The sequence below is a fragment of the Eptatretus burgeri genome, chromosome 13 (assembly GCF_056783735.1).
Source record: "Eptatretus burgeri isolate ZD-2024b chromosome 13, Ebu_testis_v1, whole genome shotgun sequence".
Taxonomy (NCBI): Eukaryota; Metazoa; Chordata; class Myxini; order Myxiniformes; family Myxinidae; genus Eptatretus; species Eptatretus burgeri.
In genome coordinates this window covers 35,569,164-35,588,511 of record NC_140973.1, presented here as the reverse complement: position 1 = coordinate 35,588,511, position 19,348 = coordinate 35,569,164, and the positions used below count along the sequence as shown (strand labels likewise).

Here is a 19,348-nt window from a genome sequence, read left to right as displayed (position 1 = left end):
CAGATTTTTATGTGCACGTGCTCAATCCCGCACCCACCCGGAAAAGACCCAAGTACACTGTCATACTCACCTCCACACTAAAACGATGATCATGATTTTGGGTTTAACCGTAACTGACCGGGCGATACTTTGTTGGCAGTTGGTCCGGCTGGGCAGCGGGTATCGGTCGATGAAAATTTCAAAACGGCAACCATGTATAAAAAAAGCAAAGAAATACTTTGTACTTCGTAAGAAAGTCATGGTTTTGTGAAGAAACTATGGCACATGGAAAGTGCAAATTTGTCAGGCATGAACTCAACTGTTTTCTCCCCAAATGGAGCGTGATTCTATGAGCCGAACTCATCTTAGTGGTCCTCTAAAAAATGGGAAACATTTTTATTTCTTTTTTGTGCAATAATTCCTCCCATTATGCAAATGGAGAACATGATTTGTTAAACTACCATAATCATCAAAACGAATTTTGAGGGGCCTCTTAAGGAAGACAATAATATCATTCTTATATATTTCAAAGCTTGTTTCATTTCATGCAGTAACAAAAATCTGATGGTGGAACAAAAAAAGGGGCGTGCCGAAATTTTGATATATATATACATATACATACATACATATATATATATATATATATATATATATATATATATATATATATATATATATATATATATATATATATATATATATATATATATATATATATATATATATATATATATATATATATATATATATATATATATATATATATATATATACCTGGTGTTGGCGCAGTGGTTAGGGCAGCGGCTTGGGATCCAAAAGGTCCTGAGTTCAAGCCCCGTTGGGCCACTGAATTAATACACCAGGGGGTTGACTCAGCCTGTCATCCTTCCGAGGTCGGCAAAGTGAGCACCAGTGTACTGGGCCGGTGTATACCCCGGTTAAAATAGGTGTACCATATCCCTGTGTCGTAAGAGGCGACCAGGGTTGCGTCAGGAAGGGCATCCGGCGTAAAACATGTGCCAAATCACTATGCGGATCATACGGATGATCCGCTGTGGCGACCCCTAACCGGAGCAGCCAAAAGAAGAAGAAGAAGAAGAAGATATATATATATATATATATATAAATACATATATATATAAATACATAAATATATATATATATATATATATATATATACATAAATATATATATATATATAAATACATAAATATATATATATATATATATATATATATATATATATATATATATGTTGCACATATACATACACTCAGTGTACAAAACATTGGCAACACCTTCTCTTTCCATGAAATAGACTGATCAGGTGAATCCAGGTGAAAGCTATGATCCCTTATTAATTGCACCTATTAAATCCATTGCAATCAGTATAAATGAAGGGGAGGAGACATGTTGAAGAAAGATTTTAAAGCCTTGAGTCGATTGAAACATGGATTGTGGATGTGCGCCATTCAGAGGGTGAATGGGCAAGACAAAAGATTTACGTTCCTTTGAACGGGGTATGGTTGTCGGTGCCAGGTGTGGGAGATCATGTTCCATTTGAGCATGTCAAAAACTGCAACGCCGCTGGGTTTTTCATGTTCAACAGGTTGCCATGTGTATCAAGAATGGTCCACCACCCAAAGGATATCCAACCAACGGCAGGCCAGTGGTCGAAAATGGCTCATTGTTGAAAGAGGCCAAAGGTCCTCGTCTTCCTCCTCGTCTTCCTCGATTTCTTTTTTTTTTTTACACTTCCATGACCTAATCTGTTGAACTCTCTCATACATTAATATTAACAACAAAAACGATCTTATAATGCTTCATCTTCCTCTCTCACACATGTGGTACTCTTTACTGTTTCACAATGCACTACTCTTCTGCTATTTTAACAGACTGCTCTCATTTCGACCTCTCCTTCATTCCTTGCCTAAAAAATCCAACTATTACAGCGCTTCTTCTCTCCATGCTCTGAATTCGCCTTCATTGCATCCATCAAGAATTGTGTTAAATCGCATCTCTGACCTAAAACTTTTAAAAACCACAGTTTGCCATGGATGCTCGCTTTCCATCAACCATTCTTTTTTTCCAACTTCAGTGCCAACTCACCCCTCACCCCTCACTCTCACTCTCAAAGCAACCATCCCACTCTTCTCCCTCTAAGCCTCCCTCTCACCTCTCTCAAAAATTCCCCCTCACCTTTCTCCCACCTTTCATCCCCCTCACTCTTAATTCTCTAAGTTGCCCCCCCTCTCATCCACCAACCTGCCTCCCTCCACTGCCCTCTCACCTCCATCTCTTCACTCCACCTCCTCAAATCCTCAACTGCCATCTTCCTTGTCTCTTGTCCCCCCTCTCCCCCCGCACCACAGAGCCTTTTCTACTCCTCATTCGGCCCCCTCCCCTCGCTATTCTGCAATACCCCACACTCCTTCAGCAACCCTCCTTACCTCCCCCTCGTCCCTCGTCCTACCCTCCCCGCCCCTCCACCTCCTGCACCCAAAGCCTCCTCCCCTACCTCTTCATTAAAAGTGTGGACCTCAAATATCCGGGGCCTTCGCTCAAACCTTTCAGATCTTTCCATACAGGTTGCCACTGACAAACCAGACATTATCTGCCTAACAGAAACTTTCCTCTCCCAAGACGTGTCAGACTCCCAAGTATCTCTCCCTGGTTACTCCCTCTTACGGTATGACAGACCTGAGCCTCGTCCTGGTGGAGGTGTTGCTCTCTTCATCAAAGACTCTATTCCTCACTCTCCCTGCACTGCCCTCACTCCCCCACACCCCCAGGAATACCTCTGGCTTCGGCTTCCCCTCCACTCCCACCTCATGTTGAGATGTGTACTGTACCGTCCACCGAACAGTGATGACTCCATCTACACCTCACTCTTTGAAAACATGGACCATCTTCTATCTTCTCATCCAAACTCTCTCTTCCTCTTATGTGGCGACTTCAATTGCCATCACGCCAGTTGGCTAGGTGTGGGTACCTCTCTCACCTGCCATGGGACATCAGCAAAAGCTTTCTGTGACTCATTGGGACTGACTCAATCGGTCAACTTCCCGACCCGGATCTCAACCAATGGTACTCCATCTCTTCTGGACCTGATTTTGACAAATTTCCCTGACAATATCTGCTGCTCTTCCTTCGCTCCAATCGGTTCTTCTGACCACGTCCTTATTAAAGTGGACATCTCTCTGGCTGTTATCAGAGAACCACCTCACCGCCGTCGAGTCTGGCATTTCACTCAAGCCGACTGGCAGGGTCTCCGAGCAGCCATCAAACTTACAGACTGGTCTCCTATCACTACTTTCTCAAACATCAACTCATCCTGGGAATTCTTTCAAAGAAACTTGCTCTCCCTCATGCACAGATTTATCCCCTCTCGTGTTCAGTTGTCTTACCCTTCCTCCCGCCCTTGGTTTACTGAAGCTTGTGGCGAGGCAGTTGTCCTGAAACAACTTGCCTTTGCCTCATGGAAAGCAAACCCAACTGAGGGCAATCTCAGTTCTTTCCACAAAGCTCGGAACAAGTGTGTATCTACCCTCAGGAGAGCCAGAAAACAACATCTTTCTCATGTCAAGTCTGAACTCTCAAACCTCTCTCCCTCCTCAAAATCCTGGTGGCGTTTAATCAAATCTGTTTCTGGTGTATGTTCCCCTCCATCCCCTCCCTTACCTCAAATGGCCGCACTGCTGATTCCACACGTGATAAAGCTGAATGTCTAAACTCGGTGTTTGCAGCTAAATCTTGTGTCCTAAACCCATCACTATCTCTACCCACTTTACCCAGTCGCACCCAACTGTCCCTGGACTCTGTATCCTTTTCTCCTGACAAGGTGGAGAGCTTGCTTTCAAACCTCGAGTCAGATTCTGCAACCGGTCCAGACGGCATCAGCCCACGTGTCCTCAAAGCCTGCTCTTCTGCTCTTGCTCACCCTCTCTCTGTTCTATTCACCCTCTCATTTTCCCAAGGTCATCTGCCATCTGCTTGGAAATCTGCTAACATCACTGCCCTGCATAAAAAAGGTGCAAAAACAGATCCCTGCAACTACAGACCAATCAGCCTTCTCCCAATCATCAGCAAGGTTATGGAATCCATCATCGCTTCAGACATGAAATCCTTCCTCTTCTCCAATGGCTTGATTTCCAATCATCAATTTGGTTTCAGACCAGGTCACTCTACCCTGGATATGCTGCTACTGCTCTCCCATCAATGGATGGAGGTCCTCAATGCCAGACAGGAAATCCGAGCCGTATCCCTGGACATATCACGTGCTTTTGACACAGTCTGGCACTCTGCACTACTCACCAAACTCTCTTCCCATGGTATTCAAGGCCATCTCCACTCATGGCTCGCAGACTTCCTCTCCTGTCGCAGTCAACGTGTGGCCCTAAATGGAGTTCTTTCATCCCCTCTTCCTGTCCAGGCTGGAGTTCCTCAAGGTAGCGTTCTGGGCCCTGTTCTTTTTCTGGTTTTCATCAATGATCTCTCCGACTCTCTGGAAAATCCTCTATTTCTCTTTGCCGACGACTCCACCCTCTGCCGTACCATCTGTCATCCCTCAGACCGGCAAGCAGCAGCTTCTTCGCTCACTGCAGATCTGGATAAAATCACAAACTGGTCCAACACGTGGAACATGTCTTTCAATCCAGACAAATCTCACACTCTCACTATGTCTCTTCGAAAGGACCGTTTACAAACCCCCCCCATCCACTTTCTCAACAATCCTCTGGAAGAAGTCTTTTCTTTCAAGCTTCTGGGTCTCACTATCTGCCATGACCTTTCCTGGGAAAGTCACATTTCCAACCTCGCCTCAAAAGCCAGTCGCCGACTGGGAATCCTCCGTCGTGCAAAGTCCTTCCTCGGCCCTCTTGAGCTCCTGACCACTTACAAAGCTTTTGTCCGTAGTCTGATGGAGTACTGCTCTCCCCTCTGGGCTGGTGCTCCTGCCTCCCACCTTTCTCGACTTCACGCTGTCGAAACCAGGGCTTTTAAGATCATTGGCATCTCCCGCAATGAAGCTGAGCCTTTGGGCCTCTCACTCAATCACCGCAGGTTGGTCGGTGGTCTTTCTGTCTTCTACCGACTCCTCTCCAGCCTTGCCCCCCCTGCTCTCTCTGCGATTTGTCCCAACCACATTTCCACAGGGCGCTCAAGGTCCACCAACAACCCCCTTCTGGTAAAACTACCAAAATCACGAAACACTGCTCATCTTCACTCTTTCATTCCTCTTTTTTCCCGCCTTTGGAATAAACTTCCTCACTCTATTCTTTCCCATTCTTCCCTCCAGGCTTTCAAAACAGCTTGTGGTGAATTAACGTGAATCAAGGGACATGACGCGGGATCACATGTTGTGCGTCTCGCGTATAAGGGGAGGTCTCTGCGGCACGGGTGGATTGTCCCCGGGGCATTGCTATTGACATCGGCTGTCCACTTGATGCTCGTTAACTGAAGGTGCTCATTGACTGGTGAGAATGGAGATTATATCGAATTCCGTGCTTACGCTGATTAGTCTGCAATGGTTAACTGCACATGTATACGTTTCTGCTTATGTACTCCTAGCTGAACCTGTATTTCCTGGTGTGCCCACAGAAGCGGCTCCAATCAAATGGAATAAAGCCTAAACTCTGAAGGTTCATCTCTCGCTCTCATTTCAATTTATTCCATTTGATTTTCTCGGCTCTCTCAACCAAAGATGGACAAGATCTACAAACCAGAGAGGTTCGACGCAGACCCAAACACGACTGACGCAGAAATGAAATGGTCACATTGGTTCTGCTCCTTCTCACACTATCTGACCATCATCGCGGAGGGAGCTGACAAATTTGCCGCTCTCGTGAATCATGTCTCGCCCGGCGTGTACAGGCTCTTCTCGGGGTGCGACACTTACGAAGCAGCGATTGACGTACTGCAGGCGCTCTACGTGAAGCCCAAGAACGAGGTATACATACGACATCTTCTCAACACACGCAAGCAAGCAGCCGGGGAGACAATCGATCAGTTCCTGCAAGCTCTGAATCAGCTGGGAAAAGACTGCAGCTTCCGGGCCGTAAGCGCCGAGGAACACCGAAAGGAAGCGACACGGGAGGCATTCATCCAAGGACTCAGATCAGCCCACATACGGCAACGCTTACTAGAGAAAGCGCAACCCACTCTTGACAAGGTAGTCGATCAGGCTCGAGCGATGGATACGGCTCAGCAGCAATCTGAGTCATTTGGGACACCGATGCTGCTCATGAACGCTGCTACGATGGGAACCCAAGGAACCCCACTGGCACAGACACAGCCAGACATGAGGGATGGAGAAACACCCGAGGAGCCGGATACCCAGACCTCGTCAAACTCCTCAGCAACTGCTCCGGTCGGTAAATGCTTCTTTTGTGGGTACAAAAGGCATCCTCGTCAAAAATGTCCAGCCAGAGATGCCACATGCATGAATTGCGACAAGAAAGGGCATTATGCCAGGGTATGTAAATCTACTCTAAGGAGGAATAAACCCACTTCTGCGGCTCTCTACTCGCAAAATAAATTGACTGCAGCCTCCCGGGGAATCTATCCAAGGCTATCATCAACGTGCGGGTTAACGGGCATATGGCTGAGGCACTGATTGATACCGGTAGCTCTGAAAGTTTCGTCAACAGCTCGCTAGTGAAGGGCAGGAAATGGGTAATCCACCCGACTGACAATACGGTATGCATGGCCGCCACCTCACTACAATCCCGCGTACGAGGGTACTGCAATGTTGAATTGGACGTAAAAGGGTACACGCATCGGGATGTAAAGGTGCTGGTGCTTCGTGATTTGTGCGCAGACGTAATTCTGGGTCATAATGTCCTCAAGCAGCACACGAGCATCGAAATACCCTTTGGAGGAAGCAAGCCTCGTCTAATTTTAAATGCGCTGACCACCGCGGAGGTGACGTCCCCCAGCTGTTCGCTAACTTGTCGCCGGTCTGCAAACCGATAGCGATCAAATCGCGGCGATATACCACTGCTGACATGAATTTCATCACTTCAGAAACCAAGCGATTACTGGAGGAGGGAATTATAGAACCGAGCGATTCGCCATGGCGCGCACAGGTGTTAGTAACCAGCAGTCAGAACCATAAGAGACGGATGGTTGTCGATTATTCCCAAACGGTCAATCGCTTCACCCAACTCGACGCCTACCCCTGCCGCGCATAGATGAGATGGTCGAACGCGTGGCCAATTATAAGGTATTCAGTACCATCGACTTGCGAAGCGCCTATCATCAAATTCCCATCCGAGAGGAAGACAAACCGTACACTGCATTCCAGGCAGGGCGGCGCCTCTACCAGTTCAGAAGGATACCATTCGGTGTCACGAATGGAGTAGCTTGCTTCCAACGGGTTATGGACGACATCATCTCAGATGAGAACCTCGAAGACACTTTTGTTTACGTGGATAATGTCACAGTGTGCGGTAGGGATCAGAGGGAACATGATAGGAATCTGGACAGATTCTTGAGCATTGCTGGAAAATATAATCTGACTCTCAACTACGAGAAATGCGTATTCTCGGCAAGGTCAATTGACCTTCTCGGCTACACGATAGCCGACGGCACAATTAAGCCTGATCCTGAGCGATTGCGCCCGCTCCGTGAGCTTCCACCACCTCAGGACTTGCAGACAATGCGCCGGGTGATCAGGATGTTCGCTTACTATGCAAGATGGATTTCGCAATACTCCGAGAAAATACATCCCCTAGTGCATTGCAAAAACTTTCCACCAGATGCCGCTGTCGTGAAAGCTTTCCACGATCTCAAGGATGATATCAGTAAGTCCGTGGTTTTATCGATCGACAGCTCGGTGCCCTTCGTGGTGGAGACCGACGCTTCAAATCACGCCATAGCTGCAACACTTAATCAGTCTGGGCGGCCGGTCGCTTTCTTCTCGAGAACTCTCTCTAGAAGCGAGCAGAGACACTCGGCAATAGAGAAGGAGGCGTACGCCATCGTCGAAGCGCTGCGTAAATGGAGACATTATTTACTGGGAAACCACTTCACGCTCGTTACGGACCAACGATCCGTGGCTTTCATGTTTGATGGGAAAAATAACGGGAAAATTAAGAATGAAAAAATTATGAGATGGCGGATAGACCTAGCCTGCTACAGGTACGACATTGTTTACCGGCCCGGGAAGGAAAACCCTGCTGCAGATACCTTCTCCCGGGTCTACAGTTCGGCAACAATCAGTCAGGCTTTGCAAGACCTCCATGTGTCTCTGTGCCACCCAGGGGTAACCAGGATGGCACATTTCGTACGCAGACAAAATCTTCCCTATTCTGTTGAAGATATTAAACAAATGAATGCTTCATGCCCTGTTTGTGCTGAACTAAAACCCAGATTCTTTGGCGCGGCATCTGGCAGACTGATCAAGGCTACTTCCCCCTTCGAGAGACTAAACATCGACTTCAAAGGGCCCCTGCCCACCGAGACAGACAACAGATACATATTCACCGTTGTTGATGAATATTCAAGGTTCCCTTTCGCGTTTCCGTGCTCGGATATGACCTCGGGCACTGTCGTAAAATGTCTCTCTGACGTCTTCGCTATGTTTGGGAGACCTTCGTACATACATTCAGACAGAGGGCCGTGTTTCATGTCGGCCGGGCTAAAACAATTCCTATTAGAGCACGGCATAGCAACTAGTCGAACGACGGGTTACAACCCACAGGGAAACGGGCAGGTGGAAAGGTATAATGGAGTTATTTGGAAAGCCATAACTCTGGCGCTGAAATCGAGAGGACTGGGCCCCGAGCGATGGGAGGTTGCTCTTCCTGACGCAATGAATTCCATACGCTCTTTGCTCTGCACGTCCACAAATGCCACTCCTCACGAACGTATGTTTACTCACCAACGACGTTATGTTGACAGTCAAACGGTGCCCAACTGGCTGACCCACCCCGGTACAGTGTTCATGAAACGCCCGGTACGACAAAGCAAGTATGAACCGCTGGTGGAGGGGGTCGAACTCATTGACACTAATCCAGAGTATGCTCATGTCAGGCTCCCGGATGGCAGGGAGACCACTGTGTCGGTTCGCCATCTGGCTCCCGCCGGTACTCCTCCCGCCGGTACACCACCTCCTGGCTCTCCTCCTTCTGACATTTTCCCCCCACAAAATCCCCCACGCGAGGGGGCTGGCGTGTGCCCACCGAGAGCGATCGAGGAGTCATCCCCGGCACAAGTCGAGGCTCACCAAGAGGATCGGGAGTCTCCCTCAAGTGAAACTGCCGTTTACTCCCGGAGAGGTCGACGAATAAGGCCCCCTCGACGACTCAATCTGTAAAGGGGATTATCGGCATTCTCGCTGCTCATGCTCCTATATGCCCATTATATCATATATCGATGCTCATTTCCATGCTCCTACAACTCAAAATAATCACTGCTTGGCATGTATGCTTCTGTAGATCAATTAGTCCGCGTTGCTTGAAATGTATACTCCTATAGTGCTAAAGCAATCATGGTGTGTAAGATGGGCCCCTAGTTACATTTTAAAGGTGAGGAGAATGTGGTGAATTAACGTGAATCAAGGGACATGACGCGGGATCACATGTTGTGCGTCTCGCGTATAAGGGGAGGTCTCTGCGGCACGGGTGGATTGTCCCCGGGGCATTGCTATTGACATCGGCTGTCCACTTGATGCTCGTTAACTGAAGGTGCTCATTGACTGGTGAGAATGGAGATTATATCGAATTCCGTGCTTACGCTGATTAGTCTGCAATGGTTAACTGCACATGTATACGTTTCTGCTTATGTACTCCTAGCTGAACCTGTATTTCCTGGTGTGCCCACAGAAGCGGCTCCAATCAAATGGAATAAAGCCTAAACTCTGAAGGTTCATCTCTCGCTCTCATTTCACAGCTGTTCACCACCACCTCTTATCTTCCCCCATCCAAATCCTCGATCTTTTCTACCCCCGATAATCCACCCAAGCCCACTTCCTTCAATTCTCCTGCTTTCCTTCCTGAAAGTCCCTGTAATGTCCATCTTCTCCTCGCCATGTTCCCCGTCCCATCCCCATCCCTCTCCCTTCCACAGTTCACCTGTGTCTGTTCCCCAATGTTTTGTCCCTTCCACTCCCGCCCCTCTTGTCTCATGCCTCCTTGCTGTGAGTTGTGTGTTAGCTCTCATACGAGCCTCGACCAAGGTATACAAAAAATAAAAAAAAAATTAAAAAAAAAGGTCAACTGACAATCCAATACAACATTGGTGCCGAAAGACCCATCAAAGAATGCACAGCTTGTTGTACCCAGTGTGACCACTCCTTGGCTTTTTTCACAAGATCTTGGCCTATTCGTTGCTCACCTTGGCGTCTCGGTTTTCTCTAGGTTTTCTTGGTGTATAGGTTTTCTATTATCATCGCTTTTCCGAAACCTTGTGAATTGTTGGATTGTTTCATTGGCTCACCTTGGCATTTATGAAAATGAGGAATGGTCACACTGGTTGTACCTTGCCACGAATGTGGTACGGCAGCTTACGACCGTACAGAGCTCCACTTGTTTCAACAAAAAACAAGAACCTGCAGTTGCAGTGGGCTCAGGAACAAAAACACTGGACACAAGAGGGTTGGAAAATCATTGCTGGTCTGATGAATCCTGGTTCCTGCTGTTTCATGTTGATGGGAGGACTAGGGTATGGAGAAAACCACATGAGTACATGCATCCATCATGCCGTGTCAACATTGCAGGCTGATGGTGGTGGTGTGATGGTGTGGGGTTTGCTTTCATGACACATTGGACCCCATGATAAAAGTGGAGCAACATTTGAATGCCACAGGATATCTGAACAACATTGCCCATCAGGTGCATCCCTTCATGGCAGCAGTGTATCCACCTGTGAATGGATTTCTTCAGCCGGATAATGCCCCATGCCACAAGGCAAGGATTGTCCAGGAATGGATGTTCCTTCCAATATTATTAGGAAGGTGTTCCTCATGTTTTGCACAATGAGTGTAAACATACACAGTTTTACACACACAATTTTTGTGTTTTGCGAATGTCAAAGTCTATTGAAAGTCTGTTGCAAATGAGTTATGCTTTTTTATCGAAATCCTCGGTAAATGTTTCGGACATATTTATGAACAGCGATGTCCTGTACAATCATCTATGTATATGTCATCAAACTGAATAGGATATACTGCTTATGCAAACATCTACTCCTGTAAATGTACCAACATTATTGACTGGAGATTAACTGTTACAAAAGCACTTCTCATAGTCACAGCAAGGAATATACTGACTGGTTTGGCATTGCCTTTCCAGCACCAGTCAAAGAATCCATTTGAAATTTGGCCGAAGTACCAAACAGAACACGTTAAACTAGTTGTCCCGTCTGACAGCATTATTTGGTGAGCGTACGATATCTCACACTGTTCTTCTTGAAGAGTAGGCGAGTTAATGCCGGCATTCTGAATAAATTGCATATTCTTGCCACTTTCAGTCGAATGTCAGGACTGGCCAACCAGTTGGTGAACGACTTGAGCCAAAAACGTTCTCCTGCCAAACCCAAAAGAAGGTGGGAATAATTCGTTGTATTAAAATAGTGGTGGTAGCAGTCGGAGTCATTGCAATATTTGTAAAACACTCATCAGCACCTTCCCTTATCAGCAGTCGTGAATCCCTGGCTATGAGGAAACAAAAATAAGAATGACAACCCAACACCTACACTTCTATGTAAAGTAAAAAGCGAGTTGTGAATTTTTTTAAATTATAATATCGCAAAAGTGGAGCTGAGAAAAGGAAAAGTGTTCTGAATGCAGTCGTCACCAAGCGTTTGTTTCCACCTCTTGACATTCTGATGTTGAAATATTGCTGCATTGTGTAACAGCTTGGTAGTAACATAATTGGCAACATCCTTTCCCATTTTAATTAATTTTGGATTTTAGGCTGATTTACACCCATTAACCTTTCCCACCACAACCATGTTATTTGTCCCACTGTCAGTTCTACGCAACTCTTCCACGATTCTCGCTCATTAAAATAAAAAAAAGAAGAACATCCCTTCAACACCTTCTTTCTCACCTTCCCAATACCTTTTTAAAGCATTCTCATTTTGGTACTGTTTGCACAGTGTTCATATATCCTTAAGGATCGCAAAAACAACACTATCACCCCAAAAAAATTAGAATTTGATGAGAATGCATTGATGGATATGCCTCTGCACAAGTTAGATGTGCACCAATTTAAGTTTGATCCCAATTCAAGGTCACATGAAAAAAAATAAAGGTCACATGAAAGAGAAAGAGAGAGAGAGACAGAGACAGAGACAGAGACAGAGACAGAGACAGAGACAGAGACAGAGACAGAGACAGAGACAGAGACAGAGACAGAGACAGAGACAGAGACAGAGACAGAGACAGAGACAGAGACAGAGACAGAGAATCAATCAGATGTTTCCATCTCAAATTATGGTCCGCAAAATATTTTTCAAAGGACACATAGCCTTTGACATTTGATCTGTTTCACCCCAAATCGATTCGGTTCATGCCTGTTGTTGGCTTAATGGTTTGGGTGGTGGGCTTGGGATTCTAGGATCCTGAGTTAAAATCCTGCCCAGCTGTTGAATACCAGGTGGGGTTGACTGCCTGTCATCCTTCTGAGGTTAGGCAAAATGAGTTCCAGTTTGCTGGTATCCTGTGTTGAAGCGGTGACCTGTTCAGGATTGCGCCCAACAGCCCAATAGCAACAACGCTCTGCATGGAGTATGGTCACAATGGGTGGATCGATTCAGTTCATCTTTGTATTTATTATATTCCATCCATGTGCCAAGCTCAGTTTAAATCCCTTGAGTAATTCCCAAGTTATTGCATTAACAAAATGATTTTTTAATTTAAGGGCACATGTCCTTTGACCTTTGAACCTAAAATATAACCCATTCATATTTGTATTACAGTCTGAATTTTTTTTTCCAGTATTACAGTATGTGCAGAACATTCAAAAGAAGAGACATAAAAAGGGGGTCAAGGTCAAACATGATAAATAAACTACTGTATATTTTTATTTACTATTATGTATTAATTATTTTACGATACGAATTGTCAGGTTATTTTCTGTTGGGATACAACATCCCCTGTGCTGTCACTTATTTTTTTTTGCCAACAGGTGTGTTAAATTAATACACGTGATGATGAGTTAAGTAACAGTTGTTACTTTGACAACATGATTCATGAAATCACTGGAGATCAAGTGAACCAGTGCTGGTGGGCTCAGCTTGGAATTGTTGCGTTCTGATGTTATATCCTTAGTTTACACGTTTGCCTCAGTTACAAACACCTTTCCATCCTTCTTTCTGGTTTTATAAATAAAAGGAATAACAACATAGACCCGCATTTTGTAACTGAGAAATTATGCCAGGGACCAAGTCGCACTGCTTTGATCGGACACATGACTCATGATGTCATTGGCATCAAACGTTTTTTCTCCATGGGTAGTCAATGATACATCGTAAGTTTAGCGTTAATCGGATAAGGTTTTTTTTTTTCTTTCTCATATGGCTGCCAGACCACGTAACAGATGAAGATTTAATACTCAAATGAACTACGCCATTGGTAGGCCATCATAGACATGAAGTTTTGCATCTGTTGGTTGAGCAGTTTGTGAGAAAAAGGTGTTTAAAGGTTTTATCTTCAATCCAGCATGGCTGTCAGACCACGTGACTAATGATGTGATCAAACTATATTCCCCATTGCTGGTCGTTCATATATATATGTATGTATATATATATATATATATATATATATATATATATATATATATATATATATATATATATATATATATATATATATATACATATGAAGTTTCACATCACAATTTGTTAAGCTGTTATGGAGAAGATTTTCAAAAGTTTATATTTTCAATACAATATGGCTACCTGACCACATTACCTGTAATTTCACAAATTATAAACTGAAATAGAATTGTGTCATAGGTCAGATATATCAAGTTGAAAATTTTTTGGGTAATGATTTTGATTCAACCAATTATGGCTGGCATAGAATTTCTGACTCGAAGAGGGACCTTGTCCCTCTCTGAAAAGGGAACGGTGATTGTCAGGACTGCAACAATAACTGAGGGGTGACGCTGCTCTCAGTGCCGGGCAAGGACTTCGCTTGGTTAATTATTAATAGGGTTCGCCACCATCTGCTTGAGCATCAGCATCCACAGCAGTCAGGCTTTACAACAAAGAGGTCAACGATTGACCGTATCCTTGCTCTTCGAGTCATCACTGAATGCAGACGAGAGGTTCTGCAGGAACCTAGGCTTGCAGCCTATGTTGATCTCTGCAAAGTGCTTGATTCAGTGAATCGGGATGCCCTCTGGAGGATTCTTGGTCTTCGTGGGGTGCCACCAAAACTGATCAATCTGATTTCTGAATTCTACTCTGGTACTGAGAGTGCTGTGAGATGTGGTGGTACCATCTCCGACTTATTTCCAATTGTTAGTCAGGGTGTGTACTGGCCTCCATACTCTTCAGCATTTGTATGGACTGGATTCTGGGGAGGATGTCAGAGAGATCAAGCTGCGGTTCATCGTTTGGGAATGCCAAGATCTCTGAACTTGATTTCGCAGATGATGCAGTCATCTTTGTGGAGACTCCACACATCTTTTTGGGGGGCCCTTGAGGTGCTGAATGAGGAGTCATAATTACTGGAATTATGGGTTTCCTGGGTCAAAACTAAGATCCAAGCTTTCAATGACATATTGGATGCTGCTATCTTGTCTGTACCTGTTTGTGGTGAGGGTGTTGAGATCATAGAGACATTCACTTACCTTGGCAGTGATATTCATGTCTCCGCTGGCTGTGAGCTAGAGTTCAACAGATGTCGAGGTCAGGACTGGAGAGTCATGGATTCAATGGATCATGGGGTGTGGCGCAGCCGGTACCTGTGCAGGAGGACGAAAGTCCAAGTCTTCGGGTCCTTGGTGCTTCCAGATTTGCTCTATGGATGTGGGACTAGGACTCCAACCAGGAATCTAAGACGGAGACTTCACTCCTTCGGTACCAAGTCTCTTCGGAGAATCCTTGGCTATTGCTGGATGACTTTTTGTCCAACGAGCGGTTGTTGAGAGAGACTCAGATGAGATTTGTTACCTGCATAGTCAGTGAGCATCAGCTGCGGAAATATGGAGATGTGGCTTGTTTTCCTGAGGCTGATCCTGCTTACCTGATTATCTCAGTGAGGGAGCCTCACGAGTGGAGGAGGCCAACAGGCTGACCACGTGCCTCATGGTTGCAGCAAGTTGTTCGGCATCTCAAGGAGAATGAGGATGGGCCAGGCGTCTGCCTGGGGGATGGCCAGACGGAGGCCCCTGGAGTATCAGCAGAAAGTGGACGCAGCAATATGCTGCTCTGGCGCATGTTCCCATACCTGACCTGACCTGGTTCGGAGATTCCAGATTTTTTTCCTTTAATCCAATATGGCTGCCATACCATGTGACCTATGATGCCATTGTTCTCAATAAAGAAATTCTCCATTGAGAGTCGCTCTTCTCTTGACAATTTCCCATCGATCGGACAAGCAGTTGCAGAGAAAATGAGTTTAAAGCGAATAAAAGTGCAGAACGGTGGCAGAAGTATCATAATAACCTGAATGAAATCTATTGGGTACCCTCCAGAATGGATTGGTCCCATAATAATAATAATAATAATAATAATAATAATAATAATAATAATAAAGATAGTAACAATCATGAGGACATCAATAAATGAAACGTACTTTCCCAGTGCAAAGCACTCAAGCTTGATGTTTTCTCCACGTAGCACATGCCACCTGGGTGGGAAATGAACTTCTATTCTTGGCTCATATTCACCCATGCGTCCTGCAGCAATGACACACAACAAATCACAAAACTAAACATGACAAAACAAGCAAAGATCATCAAAAATGAGAATGAGAATGGGTAAGTAGGTACAAAATAAGTTCATATTTTTCGTCATTGTACAATAAACTTTCTGTATACAAAGTAGTGGGAAAATATTGTACTCGATCAAGTTGATGTTTGAATTTAATTTGAAAGAATTTTGAGTTTTAACAAAGGCAGCAGGCATGCGGAACATTCAAAAGATCGAAAAATGGCAGCCCTCATGTGTCTCATCTGCATTTTGCATTGCGAACACGCCTTTAATATCACAACAGGCTGCTGTCCTATTATGGAGATGTCTGTGTGATCCTCAAAAATCCCCCCTTGCAAACAACTAGCATTATTGAGCAGGGATATTGCTGAGGGAGTAACTATCAAGCCCAGTCATTAACTCCTTGAGGCAATTAAAAGGTTTTTTATGGAAAGCGGAATTGAAAAATCCATCGTGGGAAGCTCAGTTGGTCTGCCTTTGTCCGATACGGTATTGCTGGGCGACACATGCACACAAATGTTCCACTCTGAACAAACAAAAAAATCTGGATACCAATTGAAATTTCTTCTCCATTTTTCTACAGTGGGTAATCAAGTTCCGTCAAGTCATGTCTGACTTCTGGTGACATTCATCATCGGATTTCTACAAACATCCCTATCCTTGCACTGCTTCCTGAAGCTCTGGCAGATAAAGCTTGGTTGCAGCCTTTACCACATCCATCCAACACATTGTCTGTCTCTTCCTCTTTTTCCCTCAATCATACATACATAAAATGGTTGATTTTGCCAGACTTTCGTGATCTGGACGCATGATGAGGCTAAAGTATGACAGTTTCTGTTTTGGAGTCAGTGCTTTTAATTTACACGGTGGTCCAATTACCTCGCCACCGAAGATGGACGGAGGTTATGTTATCACCCCTGTTTCGCTGTCTGTTACTTGGAGAAATTTTTTTACCAAGGACATTTGGCTGTCTGTTTGTCTGTTTGTCTGTTTGTCTGTTTGTCTGTCTGTCACATGATTTTTATCCACAGTTTACAATAAATCATTCTGAATTTTTTCGTGTATGTAATTGACTGTCCAAGGACAGCAACGCACATTTTTGGTGAATATCTGGATCCGGATTTGGTGACTGGAATTTTTTTAAAGACATTCTTCACCCTTTAGAGATGGGGCCAAAAACGATATATAGTATGATATTTCAAAAGGTTATGGCCAGATTCAGAGAAAACTTGGTGGACAGCTTGGGTATGCAACGAGGAAGAATTGATTCAATTTTAGTGAATATCCGAATCCGGATCCAGACAAGAGATTAAAATTATTTTTAAGTGATTCTTCACCATTGAGAGATGGGGTGAAACACGATATCGTGTATAGCACAATTTTTTTAATGAACCTTGAAAATTGGAAGATAGGGGTGAATAAAAATTGATGAATTTAAGTTCTTTCCCACATATGAATTTCTTATTACTTGCAAAAGTGAAGATTTTTCAAGTATATTGGTCAGTCGATTTTGTTATTGTCTGTCTGTTTGTCTGTCTGTCTGTCAATCGCCTACAGGTCAAAAATTAAAACCGATCTTCACGAAACTTCACCAAGTTATAGAGGTAGTTTCAAGTGAGAAGTTTTTTGATTTTGAGGTCAAAAGTCAAAGGTAATCTTGAGATCATATTTCTAAAATCGTCATTTTTCATCCGATTTACTTGAAAGTTGATCAGGATTTGCACAGTGCATCACTGAATTTGGAAACCAACTATTTTTGAGATCAACAGGTCAAAGGTCAACTCAAGGTCAAACTTCTAAAATCATCAATTTCCATCTGAAAAAGAATAAATTTTCATCCGATTGACCTGAGCTTTGATTAAGATTGTCAATATTAATCTTCATGAAATGGACAATTTGATGTATCCACAGCAATCTTTGGAGAGGGGGGTGGATTTTGCAAGTATCGTGCTCTGCATGGCGTCTATTGGATTCGCTATATGTGCTAGATATCCCTTATTGTCGGGTTCTCCGTGTGTGTGTGTGTGTGTGTGTGTGTGTGTGTGTGTGTGTGTGTGTGTGTGTGTGTGTGTGTGTGTGTGTGTGTGTGTGTGTGTGTGTGTGTGTGTGTGTGTGTGTGTGTGTGTCTGCAACGCGAGGCTCCACAGCACGAACCAGCGAACCAATTTCGATAAAACTTTGCCAACAGGTGCCATATGTGCTGGGAATGTGCGCGTTTGAATTTCGTTGCCTAGCAACCACCCATTGCTGTGCAGCGGCCGAAAAACCGCGTACAGTATTTTCAATACTTGTCCTTCAGTTTTGAATGTAGAGAAACGAGACTTCGGAATTAAACACTTCGAGATATTTAGAAAATTTTACTCAAGCCGATTTTTGATTGAGGTTTTATTTTTCAAATGGTAGTCCTTCAAAAATTGGGTGTCTATTTTACTGTCATTTTTTTTTTGTTTGTTTGTTTGTATGTAATGGACAGCTCTGGACAGCTTTTGTCAGGTCAGGTTCGATCTGTGACCTGCTACAGGTACCATGTAAACCTGTACTAACCTGTTCCATGGTCGGGTTGTCGGCGACTAAACCGTCTCCCCCACCAGGTTTTCTGGTGAGGAGGGTGTTTGGATATGGACACCCAGCAGGATTAAAAACAAAACCTGTCAAAGGGCGGAGGAGCTACTTGTGAGCCAACGGCCATCCATATCTAGTGCCGAACTGTGTCTGCGGACGTCCTCCTGCAGTTGGGTTACTTCTTATTAGGAGGTTGGTGGCAGGATTTGCACTCCGGCCACCGTAAAACGCTTCATTCCGCAAAACGCAAAAACGCAAAAAAATCTGAAAACCCACTCCGTGGGAGTACCTCCTGTGCAGCTTCCCTTCGCAGGGCAGCTCACCGGATGACGGGATTGGGGCAAAGCCTTCGGGACCCCCAATCTTTGATAGGAGGGAAACCACGGGGTAACATCCCTGGGTCAGATTGCGGGAGAGTGTGTCAGAGTGGTGCTGAGGTGTCGTCCACCAGACGGCAGTCTCCTTGGGTTAACCTGAGGCGGTCCCTTCGGGTGGGTGCCTGGAATGTCCTATCCCTAAGAGAGGATCATCACCTGTCTCTGTTATCATCTGAGCTCAAGCGTTTTGACATCGGGATTGCAGCTCTCTCTCTGAGGTTCGGAGACCGGATTGCGGCGAGATAATGGTGGGTGGTTACACCTACTATTGGTCTGGTCGCTCTGATGGTTACCATACCCAAGGAGTTGCTGTAGCTGTGTCCAATAAGCTGACCCCAATGATAATTGAGGTAACACCGGTCAACGAGCGTATTATGAGATTAAGGATTCGTCACTCCTTAGGTGTCATTTCCCTGGTCTCTATTTATGCTCCGACTGAGGCGAGTGATCTCACCGTGAAGGACACATTCTACGCCACACTCGAGTCTGTGGTTGATCAGTGCCCCAGACGAGATACACTTCTAGTCTTGGGGGATTTCAATGCA

General features: G+C 44.8%; 1 protein-coding gene across 4 annotated transcripts in view; it reads right to left on the bottom strand.

The window, feature by feature from the left end:
• Positions 1 to 19,348, bottom strand: part of LOC147014234 (contactin-4-like) — a 588,183-nt gene that overhangs the window by 330,254 nt on the left and 238,581 nt on the right. For all 4 annotated transcript variants that reach the window (XM_085852006.1, XM_085852003.1, XM_085852004.1 and 1 more), the window contains one exon: positions 15,728 to 15,830. In XM_085852006.1, the coding sequence (XP_085708132.1) occupies positions 15,728 to 15,830 (103 nt within the window). The remainder of the gene's footprint in view (positions 1 to 15,727; positions 15,831 to 19,348) is intronic.